Source organism: Psammomys obesus, unplaced genomic scaffold (genome assembly GCF_907164565.1).
Source record: "Psammomys obesus unplaced genomic scaffold, mPsaObe1.curated_primary_1811, whole genome shotgun sequence".
NCBI lineage: Eukaryota > Metazoa > Chordata > Mammalia > Rodentia > Muridae > Psammomys > Psammomys obesus.
In genome coordinates this window covers 12389397-12404760 of record NW_026586550.1, presented here as the reverse complement: position 1 = coordinate 12404760, position 15364 = coordinate 12389397, and the positions used below count along the sequence as shown (strand labels likewise).

General features: G+C 44.2%; 1 protein-coding gene across 1 annotated transcript in view; it reads right to left on the bottom strand.

Moving 5' to 3' along the window:
* Positions 1-1213: 1213 nt before the first annotated feature.
* Tmem178b (transmembrane protein 178B) overlaps positions 1214-15364 on the bottom strand; it is a 369185-nt gene continuing 355034 nt past the window's right edge. Inside the window, exon 4 of the mRNA XM_055602030.1 lies at positions 1214-1464. Coding sequence (XP_055458005.1) covers positions 1214-1464 — 251 coding nt within the window. The remainder of the gene's footprint in view (positions 1465-15364) is intronic.

Sequence of the window (15364 nt, the reverse complement as noted above, 5' to 3'; positions counted from 1 at the left end):
ATTTCAGCTGTACCAAAAATTATAAAAAAAAAAAAAAAAAAAAAAAAAAAAAGAAAAGTAACACAAACAATAAAACCCTACACTCATGAGATATCCACCACGTGTGCATGCCTATACACACGTGCCTGGGCACACGCACACACACGCGCACACACACACACACACACACACTCACACTCACTCTTGTCTCTCTCTCTCTAGGAATCTGCAGCTGCTGCATTGGCACCCATGAAGGCCTGTCTCTCCCAAGATAATTCCCAGATCTTGGGGCCTCCGTAATGGGTCAAAAACAACAACAGTGTGAGAGAGACAACAGAATAATATATTTCCATTCAAAGAATAGAAAATAAAAAGTTAACCACCCAACACCTATGTGCACATGTGTGCGCATGCACACACACATGCATTCACACGCACAAATACACGCGCACGCACACACACACACACACACCACATCACACATCACAGCATTGCTCAAAGGCTCCGATCTGCCCAGAGAACACAGGCAGGGGAGGACAGGGTGGCCTTTTGTTTAACTGGGTGTAAGGCAGCTGGAAGGTAAGACTGGGTTTTCTGAGCATCCACTGAATGTCCTTTTGTTGATGCAGATCTTGCCTCTCAGCATGTTCTCTCCCTTTCCCACCTCTAAAGCATTGTCCAAAGGTTTGACTGCAAAGAGAAAACTTCCTTCTCAGTCTGTTTCCTCATCACTGGTGGGCTGAGAAGGAGCTCAGAACAGGAAGAGCAGAGAAGTGGTTCTGAACACGGCCTTGAAGATGTGGTTACATTCTATGAACTCAAGGGACCGAGTTTCCCTGTGATTTGATGGCTGGGGTGTGGTGGTGTCCTCTCTTGGTGGCTCACAGTGTGGCGCTTCCTTCTTTGTATCTGTGTCACTTCAGACTACTGCCTCTGTCCCTTCCAGCTCACCACCACATCCTTATGAGTGACAGGGATTGAGATGCTACCGAGATTGGTGGCTTTCACTCTGTCTTGAAGAAATCATGAAGCCAAAGTCAAGAACTGATGAGAGAGCCACAGGATGGGGACGTTTCTCCCATCTTGGACACGAGGCAACACAAAGTCTGGTGAGATGCAGGTGCCTGAGCCAACTCAACTCTACCTTGGCACTGGCATCATCTTGATTGAGTTTCATTTTATATATGTATATTATATATATATTTATATATATATATATGTATGGGTTTGTATTTTAGCACACTGTCCCATTCTCTGGTCTGGATTTAGGGCAGTTGGTCCTCGGGACAGGTTGGACAGAGGGGGCCAAGGTACAGAAGAATCCCGAGATTAGTGTGAGGCCCAGGCCCCCCCATGCACAGAACATGGACCATCCATAGCCATGGCTGATGTCATCCGGTAGTCCATATAGGTAGCGTGGGTAACGTGATAGCTCAAAGTTGATCCCAGCCACACAGGTACACAGTGAAATGATGCAGAAGGTTCCTGGAGAGCAAGGAAGGAAAACACAGGGCAGGGAAATGGAGAAGGAAAAGGAAAAGGGGAGGAAGAGAAAAGAGAAGTTAGGATTGCATTTCACAATTTCTTAAGTGGGAGAGATTTAGGGAAGAGTAAGCTGTCAGCAAGGTCACCACCAAGAGAAGTGCATGGGAGAAAGACACTCCTAAAGGCTCATTGCTTCTGTATTCTCCAATTATTACCCATCTTGGACAAACTCAGGAAATCTCTTCTTTGATAAAATGTCCCAAATGAGTATCTCATTAGAGATTTATATAGGGTAGAATGAACACAGAATATTTAATTCATTTTTATAAAGTTTTAAAAAATATGTTCTTTCACTGGAGACACAAAGCATCCCACCTGGCAATTCTTTAGCAATTAAAACATCTACTTACTTTATATACACATAACATCTTATACAAATTTAAGTACTCTTTCTCTAATCTAATCGCCCACTGAGAAGCAAAGAGCCTTCTGAGTTTGTATTCTCAGTTGCCTGACTCCTGAAAATCTTTTCCATTTTCTATAAGTATTTCTGAAAAATGTTCCATGAAAAGCTAGCCCTCTGAGATATTCCTTTATAATATGGGTGGTGGTGGAGTCAAAACATTGGGACCCACACATATTCCTTCTGAGCCTCACTATCCACATAGGCATCAGTTCACTTATCCAAAATGCTTCAAAGAGAAAATTAACAAACCTATTTGATATTAGGATTCCCTGTAAAACATATTCTTCACCATATACATGCAAACACACATATAACAAACACATGAGTTATATTTCTCAATTTAACTTTCAACTAGAAGACCATTAGAAGAGTTGAAACCGGGTAAACTGTGTTAGTATAATAGACCCACTCTGAACCAACCCCATATCTGGTATTCCAGAGCTTTTTCAGTATCTGCTTTCACGTAAGCCTTATGTGACCCAAAGAAGCAGATCCAGCTGGGTCAAAGGAAGAAACAGAAGAGGGAAGCTTTCTCCCCGGGGGAGGAAATGAGAGGGAGTGTTCTAAAATTTCTATTCACTTTGAAAAATCTTCCTTTCTACCTCCTGGGTTTCTTTATTATCATGCCTATGTCTTCCAGAAGATTTCTGGAGAACAAAGTAAGAAATGCAGAAAAGGCGATGAAGTTCTGAAGTCTGCAACTATTTAAATGGCCTTCATAGCTGCAGTCAAACTTAAGAATTAAGAGGTGCTGTGACTAATCGAAGTGGAGAGTATCAGTGGGGTGCTCTACCACAAAAGAGACATTTATGTCATGTGATCTCACTGTGGAAGATGGGTGGAGAGATTCTTTGAGCCAGAATTCAGAGAGGACAGGAGCAGAAGGGCCTTCTGGGCATGACAATACTCATAAACTGACAGCAGCTGTGGTTGCCTGCATAAGATCAACCCAGCAAGAGAGGAGGAGGGCCTTGCAGCCCACCACTCATAAGACATTCCAGCAAGAGAGGAGGAGGGCCTTGCAGCCCACCACTCATGACTGTAGAGCTATTGACAGTTGATGGCTGCTGGGGAAGGGAGAGAGAGTCTGATTTCTTTAAGGGTGTGGCCCCCTTGTAAATTGTGCATGCTCCAGCTGATAACTTCAATCCATGAATGCAAATTAGAATTGGTGTTTTTGAGTGAGTGAGGAGGAAGTTGGGAAGAAGACAGCAGAAGTAAACAGGTAAGCACACACAAAGTTGGGAGTGGGTGAGAAGATGAGGGGGTGGTCATGGGAGGAATTATGGGAAGAAGTGGAAGTGAATATAACCAAATTACATTGTATGAAATTGTCAAAGAATTTCTGTTTTTAAAAGTGCCACGTGCCGGAAGTTATGTCATGTGCTTGGCGTATTGAGGGCCCAAGAGGGTATGCCGTATGCTTAATGTCACCTAGCACATAGATGGGGAAGTCAGGCTACAATCTCAGGTTACAGCTTATATTTTATTCTAAACAATTGGAGAGACTTTGGGAGACAAGATCCACACAGGGGTAGAAAGCACCCTTCACCTTTGAAGGGAGGCTTTAGAAATGAGTCCTTATTTAAGTTCACTCTATCAGACCTCAGCCTCCGATGCTGTGCCAATAGACTCTGTCATTCCACTCCCTGTGAGCACTCAGTGAGAGGCAAGCAGGCGGTCAAGAAAGGCAGTTGGTATTTCAGTGGCAACCCATAACAGTCGTGGTTATAGTGAAACAGTTACATGACAGAACCCCTACCCTCAAGTCATCCTTCCCTTTGGAGCAGAGCTTCCTCTGTCTGTACTGATAATACCTGGTGACTTCAAGTGTCACCTGGCTAGTTCAGAAGGGCCAGCTTTGGACAGTGATAGGTGCAAGTGGTTGGTGAGCAACATCGGGTCTGGAAAACGGAGTGGCTTTGCCATGATGGGTGGAGTGGGCATAGTTCCTGTGCAGTGGGCTTCATAGAACCAGAACAGCCAGTCAACAAACATTTGTTTAACTTTTGTTTGACACAATCACTGTGCTGGATGTTGATGAGAAAAAAAGGGGGGATAAGTTATGACCCCTGCTCTAAAGAATCTTTAATTAAAACTAAAATAAAAACCAGAAGAAAGCAATTTATGATGTAGTGGGGATGCAGAAATGAAAAACTGAGAATAAGGCAAAACAAAACAAAGCAAAGCAAAAAACAAAACAAAACAAACAAACAAACAAAAAAACCCACCAAACAGGGGACTAAGGCACATGTGTTTATTGTCATCAGCTTTGGGCCTTTGGTCTTTCATCTGAGAAGTCAGAGAGCTGAAGAGGAGGCGATAAGTTTCCTCCCTGGTGTAGCAGTATCTAATGAATAGTAAACACCCAAGGGGGGTGGCTAGAGCAACTTCAATATAGACAGTAGTGCTGGATGAAGAGAGCTTCCCAGGGGAGGCAAGGTCCAAGCCTGGTCAGGAACCCTGGTCCCAGGGCCTCTGTGCCTGATACAGAGCAGCTCCACCTGTTCCACCTCTCAGTTGTAAGGTATCCTGTGTTACCACCCAAGCCTGGTTCCCAGAATAGATCACTGGCGTTTTGACTTTTACTTCTTCCCCATCTGAGAGCCAATAGCAATTTACAACTCGTGCCAAATTATGATTCTCTCCTGTTAAAAACCTTCAATAGCTTCTCGCAGTGCAATTGAAACTTCTCATCTTATTTGTAAGGAGAATCCTGAGTGGATACTGTTCACCTATCACAGCAAATGTTTTACCCTGACCACACAGCCTTACACTGTAGCTATGCCAGAGAGTGCCCTGTGATTGTCAACTAGAGAAGCATGCTCCACAGCTGGGCCTGTGCACTTGTTCTGGTCCTCAATTCAAATGTCATCCTCAGAGAGCTCTTCCCAGTTTCCTGTAAAGTAACACCTGCCCCAGGGGTTTTCAAATAGTTTCATGTGTAGATGTTTTAGAACTGCCACTAGGAAAGAGGGAAGGAGCACGAGAGACTCCCATCTGTTCCTCTGTTTGAGAAGAACCGTTCTACTTTGATCTGTTTCCATGAGAAATTTCACTGGGAGAAAGCATTCCTATGACTTATGCCATTTGAAGACCATGGAATGCTTTAGGTGGGCCATCTTTTGGACAGCAAAGCCCAGTGGCTGCTCTATTAATGACAAGCCCATACCTTTGGCTGAAAATGGTTCACAGTCCCAACTCTCCTGCCCGCTGGCCCTGCAAGAAGCCTTGGACTTCTCAACATAGTCTCTAAGCAGCCAGCCCCAGCTGGTGAGCCCCAGCTGGCAGGAATGAGAAATAAAAACTAATTAGCCTCTTAGTGCCAGGATTCTTGCTGGCCCAAGCTCAGAGTTCAGGAGTCCAGATAGAATCAGATATGGTACCATTCCAAGAAGCTATGGCCTGAGAGTTTGCACTAACAAGGCCTGCTGGCATGCAGGCAGTGCCACCCCGCAGAGCTATACTGTCTGATGCCCTCATTTGTAAACCCCACCTGTGAGCAGGAAGCACAGCTCACAACAGCGACCGGCTGTGTGATGAGTGCTACCTTTGATGGCTCACCCAGAGCTCCCACGTCCATTCATGGCCATCAACCTCGGGTTTTTCCACATCTGATGTCGCTTTGCAGCTTACCACCCTGTCCTACATGCTCCTATCTCTGAGCGTTGTCCACACCTGCCTGCAAGAAGGACGACCTATGTCAGGGCTCTAAGATTGTTGCTCTAACTGATGCCCCTTAGTCCATTAAGGGCAAAGGACAGGAGGCTACTTCCTGCCCAAACTCCCAACTCCTGTCCTTACTCCAAATGCAGCTTTCCCCTCCACCTCCTTCACATTACTGCTGTCTCCAATGAAGGTCTCTCTGGTTGCCAAATACTAGAGTATAGTTCTCTCTCCCTAGTTGTAACTTCTTGGCTTTCTGACAGCCTCCCCCTGTTTAGCCATCCAAGCTGCCCTGCGGCCAGAAGGCCTTGTGCTTTCCCAGCTATTTCCTCCAGTTTTCCTGGTGTGTCTCTGCCTCCACTTGCTTTAGACTTGCTTTTCCTCTTGGACTACATTACACACTCTAGCAAAAACTGTTCTGCTCTGGCCAGAAATTGCCCTAATACATGACTGAGCAGAATGAAAGTTTCCTTCATAGCCCTCCCATCCCAGGAGCATGGCATGTCACGGGTGTTCTCTGGGCATTCTCTCCAAGGCTGCCATGTGCATATTTTCACCCAAAACTCAAGTGTTGGAAACTGAATCCCAAAATTCGTATGTAAGTGGTATTTAACGCAGGAGCTGCAGGAAAAGTAATTAGAATCAGATGAGTGGCGTCCTTATGACAAGAAGAGGCTGGAGAGATGGCTCAGCAGCCAAGAGAGCCTGATTACTCTTTCAGGACTGGCACTTGATTCCCAGCATACACATGCCCCCTCAGAACCTTTTGTAACTCTAGTCCCAAAGGATCTGATGCCCTCTTCTGGCTTCTGTGGGAACTGCATATACTAAGTGCCCAGATATACATGGCAGGCAAAACACCTGTACACATAAATATAAAATGTTCAAAACTATTTTTAAAAGAAGAGGAAAAGAGATTTGGGTAAGTACCTTTGCTCTGGCCACACAATGTCCTTCCAACTGCTGTGATGCTGCAAAATGGCTCTCACCAAAAGCTGCTGTCATGGTCTTGGACTAGGCAGCCTCCAGAACCATAAGCCAATAAACACACAGTCTAAGGCAGTTATATGTCACTTTGCAGTGTACATACAACCTGAGAAATGCATCATTTTGAAGTAGTAACTGCAAGAATACCACAAAAATCTATGAGAGTAGGAGATAGGAGGTTCTCAGTTTCATTATAATCTTTTAGTATCACTGTCATGTACCTGGCCTATTGCTGGCTGTGAAATCAATATGAAGCTGTATTAGTTAACTTTCATCATTGCTACAACAGAATATCTGGCAAAAATAACCCAAAGAAGGAAGGGTTTATTTGGGACTATAGTTTGGACATCCAGTTCATCATGGCAGGGTAGGCATGGTGAAAGGAGTCTAAGAATATGGTCATACTATGTTCTTAGTCAAGAAGAAGAAGAGGGGGGAAGGGGGAGAGGAGGGAAAGGGGAGAGATAAGCTGGTGTTCATCTTGCTTTCTTTTACTGAGTAAAGGGCCCCAGTTCATAGATGAATGCTGCCAACAGTTGAGTGTGGCTTCCCACTACAGTTAACCCAGTTCAGGAACTTTGACATAGGCATTCCAGAGGTTTGTTTCCATGATGCCTCCACATCTCACCCAGCCTCAAAATCCCACCAAGCCAACAATTATCATTAACTACTACCACATAGGACCATATTCTGCTAAAACAACAACCACAACAACAACAAAAATGGACTAAGACACTCACAAACCAATATCTGCTCAAGTCTCTGGTTTCTTTTGCTCCTTCAAGACATTACTTCACTTCTAGGGTAGCCAAGCATCCAGATGAGCTGGGAGTTATGGGAGGGAATGTCTGGAAGGTGAGATCCTCAGTACTAATATTTGGAAACCCTGAGAAGACTGACTGACCATCCTTTCTACTGGATTTTTCAGGATAGTGCTGTCTCCTCTAGGGACAAGAGGCAGACCATGGTGACGGACTCCTGGAGGCACTTATAAGTCAGGTTGAATATCATGCCTCGCTCAAGAAAACACAGAAATACAGATCTGTGGAATGTGTTGCCAATGTTAAGAAACGCCAGGCTAGGACAGTGTTGTTTGGGAACAGCTAATGCTTGGGTCGCCCTGCAATGTTTCCAGGGAACACCTAGCCAGCAGCCCAATAATACTTTGAGCACCGCCTTAGAGGTTAATGACCATGCTATGGTAATTTTTAAGCTGGTGTGCACAGCCATAGCACGAACTCCACATTCAGGCCACTTTTGAACACTAATTGTAAGTGCATGAGGCCAACGAGATTGTGTCGCCCCTCTGTTTGTTGCTGTGTTAGCCTACGAAGCAAGGGGAAGAGGAGCACATGTTTCCATACCCGTTAATGCCACAGCAATGGGCCTGTGGAGAAGTCACATAAAAATTTAGGCCTCAGGCTAGGCAGCAGGAATGCTCTTACTAATTCAAGAAGCCATCTCCTAGGAAACCAAGGCCCATGCGAGGGCTCCTACAAGAATCCAGATCAGTTACATATTGTGTGCATAGGCATTTTCCCAAATATCTATTTTTTTGTGTGTGACCAAGATGTGCTCAAAACCTCACTGGCACACAATTCCTCCAGCTTTCTAGAGCGAAAGATCCATCTGTGTGACATTTTTCTGCTCCCAGGAATGAGGGATGACGTCTTTGTGTCCCCAGCCCTGCCCTGTTCCCTTGTTGCTGTGTGGTGAGAGGGTGTCTGTTCTGACTGGAAGCCCTTAGGTTGCTGCAGAATGCATGTGGGGGTGCCTGAGAGCCTCTTCTCTAAGATCACCCCTCAGTCCTCATTTGATCTTTAAAACTTCAGAGATGCAAATCAGCACACAGGGAGAAAAAAAAAAATCCCTCCCCAGCACAGAGCATTCATCCCGGGAAGCTGATGTACACTAAATCCTTCCTTTGCTTAGATTAAATGCCCCGGCAGCATTCAGCTCTCGAGAACACTTTATAGCTATGTTCAGACCTGCAAGGAATATCAATTATGGTTGAGTTATACAGCATTGCATCATCGGCCATCAACAGGCAGGTCACAGGGTTTTACATCAAAGGTGCCGTTGGGACTTGCTGGGATGAGGCAAGAGATGTTGGATGTGTTTGGGAAGTGAGCATGTTGCGAGAGATGGGCTCTTCGTTGCCTCTTTCTGCAAGCTGTAAAAGTCTTCGTGGCTGAGACACTGCCAGGAGCAGAATCCAGAAACAGCCAGGACAGAAGGGATTTCTCCTTTTATTCCAGAGGCTATATTTTTATATTACAAGGCTGTTCTATACCCGATCATGTTTATGCTGCAGTAACACAGCATTCCAAGTCAAGCAACTATAATGACTAGGTTATTAGCAGGTTGGCATCAATTCTAGAGAGAATAGAGTTGGACATTTATTTTAAATTTTTTATTTTAGGTCTAGAAATGGTTTTTTTCCTGCATGTATACACATATATACCATGTGTGCCTGGCACTGGCAGAGCCCAAATTGGGAATCAGACTTTCTGGAATTGGAGTTATAAGTGAGCTGTTACATGGGTGCGAGGAACCAAACCTGGGTAATCTGTAGGAGCATGGAGCACTTTTAACTGCTAATCCATTTCTCCAGACCCCAGGTAGCCTTTTTAAAATTTGTAAGTTAGACACCTGTGGGTACAACAAACAGTGGGACAAAATGTTTGAAAAGTATTTTGTTTGTATGACTTGCCTGCCCCCACTGACGCAATTAGTGGCTCAAACATCATAGGAGTAACCAACCAGCTTCTGATTGGATTTAAGTCCCCACATGATGAAACCAGTACCTGGTACTATTGTTGGGCCAAGAATGTATACCTAGATAGGTTCTGCCCTAAGGGAGAACCTACTGTTATTCTGCTAAATGAACACAGTTGTAAACTGACTCCTCATGACCTGTTGTCATTCCCAACATTAGTACATCTCTCAACCCCCATCATAGGAGCTTCTATTTCCAGTAGATGGCAATTACCACAGAGCCCCCACAAGCATCCAAGGGGCAGAGGAAAAAAATGCAGAATGCTAGGCCTTAGGTAGAGTATCTATATTAATCCCCTCCTCTCAAGGCTCAGGGATCACTGTGGAAGAGGGGAAAGAGAGACAGTAAGAGCTGGAGACTGTGGAGACAAGAAAAACAGTGTCCTCTGGATACAACAGGACAGCTGCACATATGAACTCACAGAGCTCATGACAGCATGCACAGGATCCAAACATGTTCAAGCCAGAACAAACACCATCATGGCAAAGGCAAGTGGACATCAAGTCCTACCCCTAAATGAGGAGCTTAAGAGAGTCCATTTTTTCTAAGAGTGTGGCCCCTGGTGGGTCTGCCACTGCGTTCCAGCAGAAAGCCACATGTCCATGAAGACACGGGCAACACAAAAATTGGACTTGATAGATGAAAATAAAAGAGTACATAAAGTTGGGTAGGTAAGGAGGCTGGGTGTCTCCAGGAGAAGTTGGAAGATGGAATGAATATGTCAAAACTCATTGGATGAAATTCTCAAAGAACTATTTTTTTTAAGGAGGCAAAAGAGATCCTGTTTGTAGCGAACAGGTATTGACTTCCCCTCGAGGTCATTCACACAGTACAACAACAGTTCACACTGCTGTCTCCTGATCTTAAACTTTCAGACTCTAGAACAATGAACATAAATTTTTATTGTAAAACCCACTCCACCTGTGCTTTTTTTGTTGTTGTCGTTACACTGTTCCTAGCAAACTGATACAGCAGGTAAATAGACAATAATTGGTTTAATAGAATTACATTTTAATATGTAAAACAATGTAGTAAAACAAGACTGTCAGGGTGGGGCAGATGACTCAGCTGGCAAAGCTTTTGTCTTGTGAGCTTAAGGATTTCAGTTCAGCCCCCAGAATTTACGTTAACATTGGGCCTGGTGGCACAAGCTTGTGATTCAGGCACGGGGGAGGCACAAACAGGAGGACCCCTGGAGCTCGGTGTCTCCCAGTCTAGCTTAGTTGGTGATCTCTGGGATAATGAGAGGTCTCAAGGGTGGTAAAAGTGCTCTAGAGAATACCATCTGAGATGCTCCTCAAATGTCCACACATATGCATACATGTGTTCCTGGACACACACACACATAGACACACAAACACACTTGTATGTTTTTAGACTTGGAGGCCAGTCCATAGCCTGAACAGACATTAAAATGGACCCATGTAAAATAACAGCTGCTTGGGATGAGGAGGTTCCTTGTCCATGTAATCTCTCTCACTTGTGTTGTCTGTGCTCATTCCTGCTCCACGTGCATAGCTGGCATTACAAAATCACTGGCCCTGGTGGCATTTACACGAAAGCCAGAGCCTTTAACAATTTGTACAAACATCTAATGGGCTGAGCAAACGTAGAGAGATGGCCGAAGCATTTCCTTACAATGAGAAATGACCAAGGTCAAAGTGTCATTGTCCCAATCCAGACCTTTTTATCTGCTACCCAGTTACCGAGGAGTCCTTGAAGTTATCCTTTAAGGTCCGGCCCACATACTGAACATCTGAAGGGGCTTTTCCTCCAGTGTACCCTGCACAAGATAATCCACAGCTCTTCTGAACCCCTAAAGCTTCTACTATCTCAAACAGGCAACTCAAAAGCCAATTCTAGAAACTGCTTCTGTGTTGAGTTTGTGTCCAGCTGGTTTAATCTTCTCAAGGACCAAGTGGTGGTGGAGGAAGTGTGTCCTTCTGGGCTGCACACAGAGGATTTCAACCTATGGGATTTTCATTTCATATATGTCTATATTTTTGTATATTTATATATTTCATATAGACCTTGAAACTTAAGAGTAAAATAAAATAGACACATACCTGATCTACCAAGTCCCTGGTTCTCTCTCTGTCTTTCTCTCTCTCTCTCTCTGTGTGTGTGTGTGTGTGTGTGTGTGTCTGTGTGTTGTACACGTGAGAACTCACACACCCCTGCATGAACTATTTCTACTTGTGATTCAATTGGTACCTTGGGTTTCAGGAAGCATTTTTAGTTTTTCAGAAATTCAGCATCAGAATAATACCTTCTCTACAGGATTATTTTGAAGAGCGATAATAATACATATGAAAAAGCTTAGAGAAGTTAAAATTGCTTTCTGTATGTAAGGTATAATATTAGAAATGGAAAGCTTTAAGTGAGGTGGAAGAAAAATGGTTCTTAAGGACAGGCAAGAAGTGTAGCTGCTGTTTCCATCTCCGTCAGCAAGTTCATTCTCCCATGGCTCAGCCCAGGGTAAATGCCAGCCCAGAGCCCCTGTGCTCAACAGAAACCAGGGAAAAGATACTCAGGATGCTTTATTCTGTGCGTATTTTCCAAACCAGACATCCCAAATTTCACAGACTTTTCTTGGAAATGAATTTGTCTTTGAACTCCCAGAGGTCACCATGTCATGTAGGGTCATGTGACAGACAACACTGGGTCTATGAAGAAGTCTGCCTTGCCAGTGGGTTTTATCAGGAATACAAAAGAAGATAAACACTGAGAAGAGTTACACAGTTTGATTCAGGGACCTTTTTCAAAATCTTACATTGAGCTCATTTTTCTTAATTATAAATTGACTTGAGAGGAAAGTGAAAACGAATTTAGGGATTTATATACTACTTGGCTAGATGTCTCAGTTCCCCTGCTACATGCTCCTACCCTCCCCACTGTGGTATCCATGGCCAAAGGTTTCAGATACTCTAATATAGGCATCTTCCCTACAAGAGTATCCTGACTGTTCTGCACCTTGGTTCTACTACTAAACAGGCTTCTGCCAGAATTCTATGTTCACATCAGTGTGTGTGTGTGTGTGTGTGTGTGTGTGTGTGTGTGTGTGTGTGTGTTTACATAGATGTGGAAGGCAGAGGTCGATGTAGGGTATATTTCTCAACCACATTTCATCTTGGTTTCTGAGCCAGAGTCTCACTGAACCTAGAGCTTGCAGATTGGCTAGACTGGCTGGCCAAGGAGCTCCAGATATCTACCTGTCTGCTCCCCAGGCATTGTGATCAAAGATGCCACATCAGGTGTTTATGTGGTTGGTGGGGATCCAAACTCAGGTCCTCATGGTGGTAGGCAGCAGGCATTTTATAGACCAAGCCAGGTCCTCAAGACCCATGAAGTTTTAAGTAGAAAGTGGCTTACACTGTATGTGCCAAATTTAGCATGCTTCTGCTGTTCTTGCTGCTTAAAGGTTTTCCGGATTACAAAGAGCGTTGGAATAAGCATGCAAGATGGCAAAACTGGACTCTTCCTATTTTGTGGGTTCCTTTTTTCTCTCTTCCACTTTTCTCCATCCTTATTAACTCCCTAACGCTAGATAGGAGAGAGAAAAAAAAAGACAGAGGGGAAAGGCAGTGAAGTTATCATTAGACTAATTCTTCTATTCTGTTCTTCTCTGTCAGGATACCAATTTCTTCTTCTCGTTTCTTCGCACGTGCCTTACTTGACAAACAGCAACCATTTACCAACCAGCCACTAACAGCCACCCTGCCTCTCAAAGCCCTAGCATTTACATGTCCTCTGAAATGTTCCCAGCATTCCAAAAGTCACATACTTTTGGAAACAATCTGCAGCTGGCAAAACCATGCCCCTGCTAGCGCACGAGGCAAATCATAGTCAGCTGCCATGAAGCAGTCCTCCATCTCCACACCTGGCATTAAAACAAAAAACACATTCCCATAACATTTCTGTGGGTTGTTTTTAAAGATTTATTTACTTTATGTATATGAGTGTTCTATCTGCCTTTACATCTGCCAGAAGAGGGAATCCGTTCACATTATAGATGGTTGTGAGCCACCATGTGGTTGCCGGGCATTGAACTCATGACCTTTGGAAGAACAGACAGTGCTCTTAACTGCTGAGCCGTCTCTCCAGCCCCATTTCTGTGTTTTTAAAGAAATCAAAATTACAAAATTCTCACTACAGAGTGGGGCTTGTAGAAATGCTGCCACAGACCTGACCCTGTAGTTCTTCTGGAATACTGAGGTAGCCTTAATGATTACCTATACTTATTTATTAAATGATATCAAGAGCCAAATTTCATAATCTCTAATCTACATGGCACATTCTCCTTTTTTACATTTGGTTAAAGTACCATCACTGCTCTTTCTCATGAGGAAGCCATTCTGTGGTCTCAGTGATGAATTCAGGAATAGTTATTGAAGCCTACCTCAGGTACTATGATTTTTGTATTACTTGAGATTATACACAATGGGTACACATATGTATCCATGCAAGTATATATGCAATGAATATATTAATATATCCACACTATGTAGATAATAACACATTAATACATAAAATGAATTAATTTTATATTCATAAAGAAATTCTATGTTGAATTAAGTTATTTAATCTGAAGTTCTCAAGCATTCAGCCTCAAACTATTTTGCTGCAGAAAGAGCTGAGAACTATCCATTCTATTTTCTTCTTCCATACTCATCTGCAAACACAAGTATGTTTCACCTATGGTGAAACAATCACCAGCCCAGTCTGCTTTGCCCACCTGACCTTGGACACGTCATGCATTGTGAAGGAAGAGCTGGTATGAGCATTCACACAGAGGGAGGAGAAGCATTCTGGAAAGGAAACGAGTTAAGAGTGTAGCACCACATATTTTTCCATGTGAATCTTTGCAGCTTCTTATCCATCTGGGCCTTGGTTTAGAGCTGAGAATTAGTGGGATCCAACTGGCTTCTCAACTGAGCAGAGTAGCAGCCACAGCTGTGCAGAAAGGAACAGTCTCAAACTGTGATTTGTGAGCTTCCACGAGGACAGCCGCTTAGAGCATGCCATCTTCCTGCCTGCTTCTCTTTTCTCCTCATCCTGCTGACAGCGGTCCACGAAGCTGACTGGGAATCTTGAGGCAGAAGGCAAACCTGACTGAGTTTCTTAAGGGGAACAATGCTTGAAATGACAGCTTCCCACAGACCTCTCATGGCACTGTAACCTCCTGCTTGCCCCTTCATCTTAAGTATCATCAAGACTTTTGCAGAGAAAGCCACATTGTACCCGGGGGGGTTGGTGCTGGCATGAAGCCAAGGGTATGCAGCTGTGTCACTGCATGTAAAGTCATGTTTGGAAGTCACATGGCTCTCCTGGTCCAGGAGTATGCTGGGTCAACCTGTACCAGCTTCCTGAGAGGAGAGCCGCCCCATGTAGGAGTGTGTGGTTTAGTGGGGTGAGTTCTCCACTAAGAGTCAGGAAACCTGTGTGCTGGCTTCATCCCTTCCCATAAAATTAGACAGTCACCTCACCTCTCTGGGCTCTGATACCCTCAAGTACAGGGGTAGGACCAGATATTAAGGGCTTTTCTACATAACCGATCCTACAACTCCAGGCACTGGGGTAAGGAAGGGTCTATTCTCTGACTTGCCATAGGACTGGCTATCACAGATTCCATCTGAACTTCCTGGAGAGATGACCCTTCATCTCACCCCCTGACATGCCCAGAAGGGATGATGGACACAGTTGGTAGATTGTCATTATTTGACATCAATGTACACATGAGGCTTAGCTCCGAATTGCCTTGATTTGAAACATGGAGGGATAGAGCCCAGCTGTTTAAGTGTCTGGAAGAAATTGGCTCCTGAAAGGAATCTCTCTGGCTTTTGTCCTATCTGATCCAAGCCAATGCCATGTTAATTAGTACAGGAAGAGTCTGGAGTGGTAGCCAGAGCAGCCAAGCCTGCCACCTGCTTTGGTTTATGTTTCCATCTGCCCAGTACATTCAAGTTGGCCTTGGCCTTTCTTTGAAAGGAAATTTATACTCA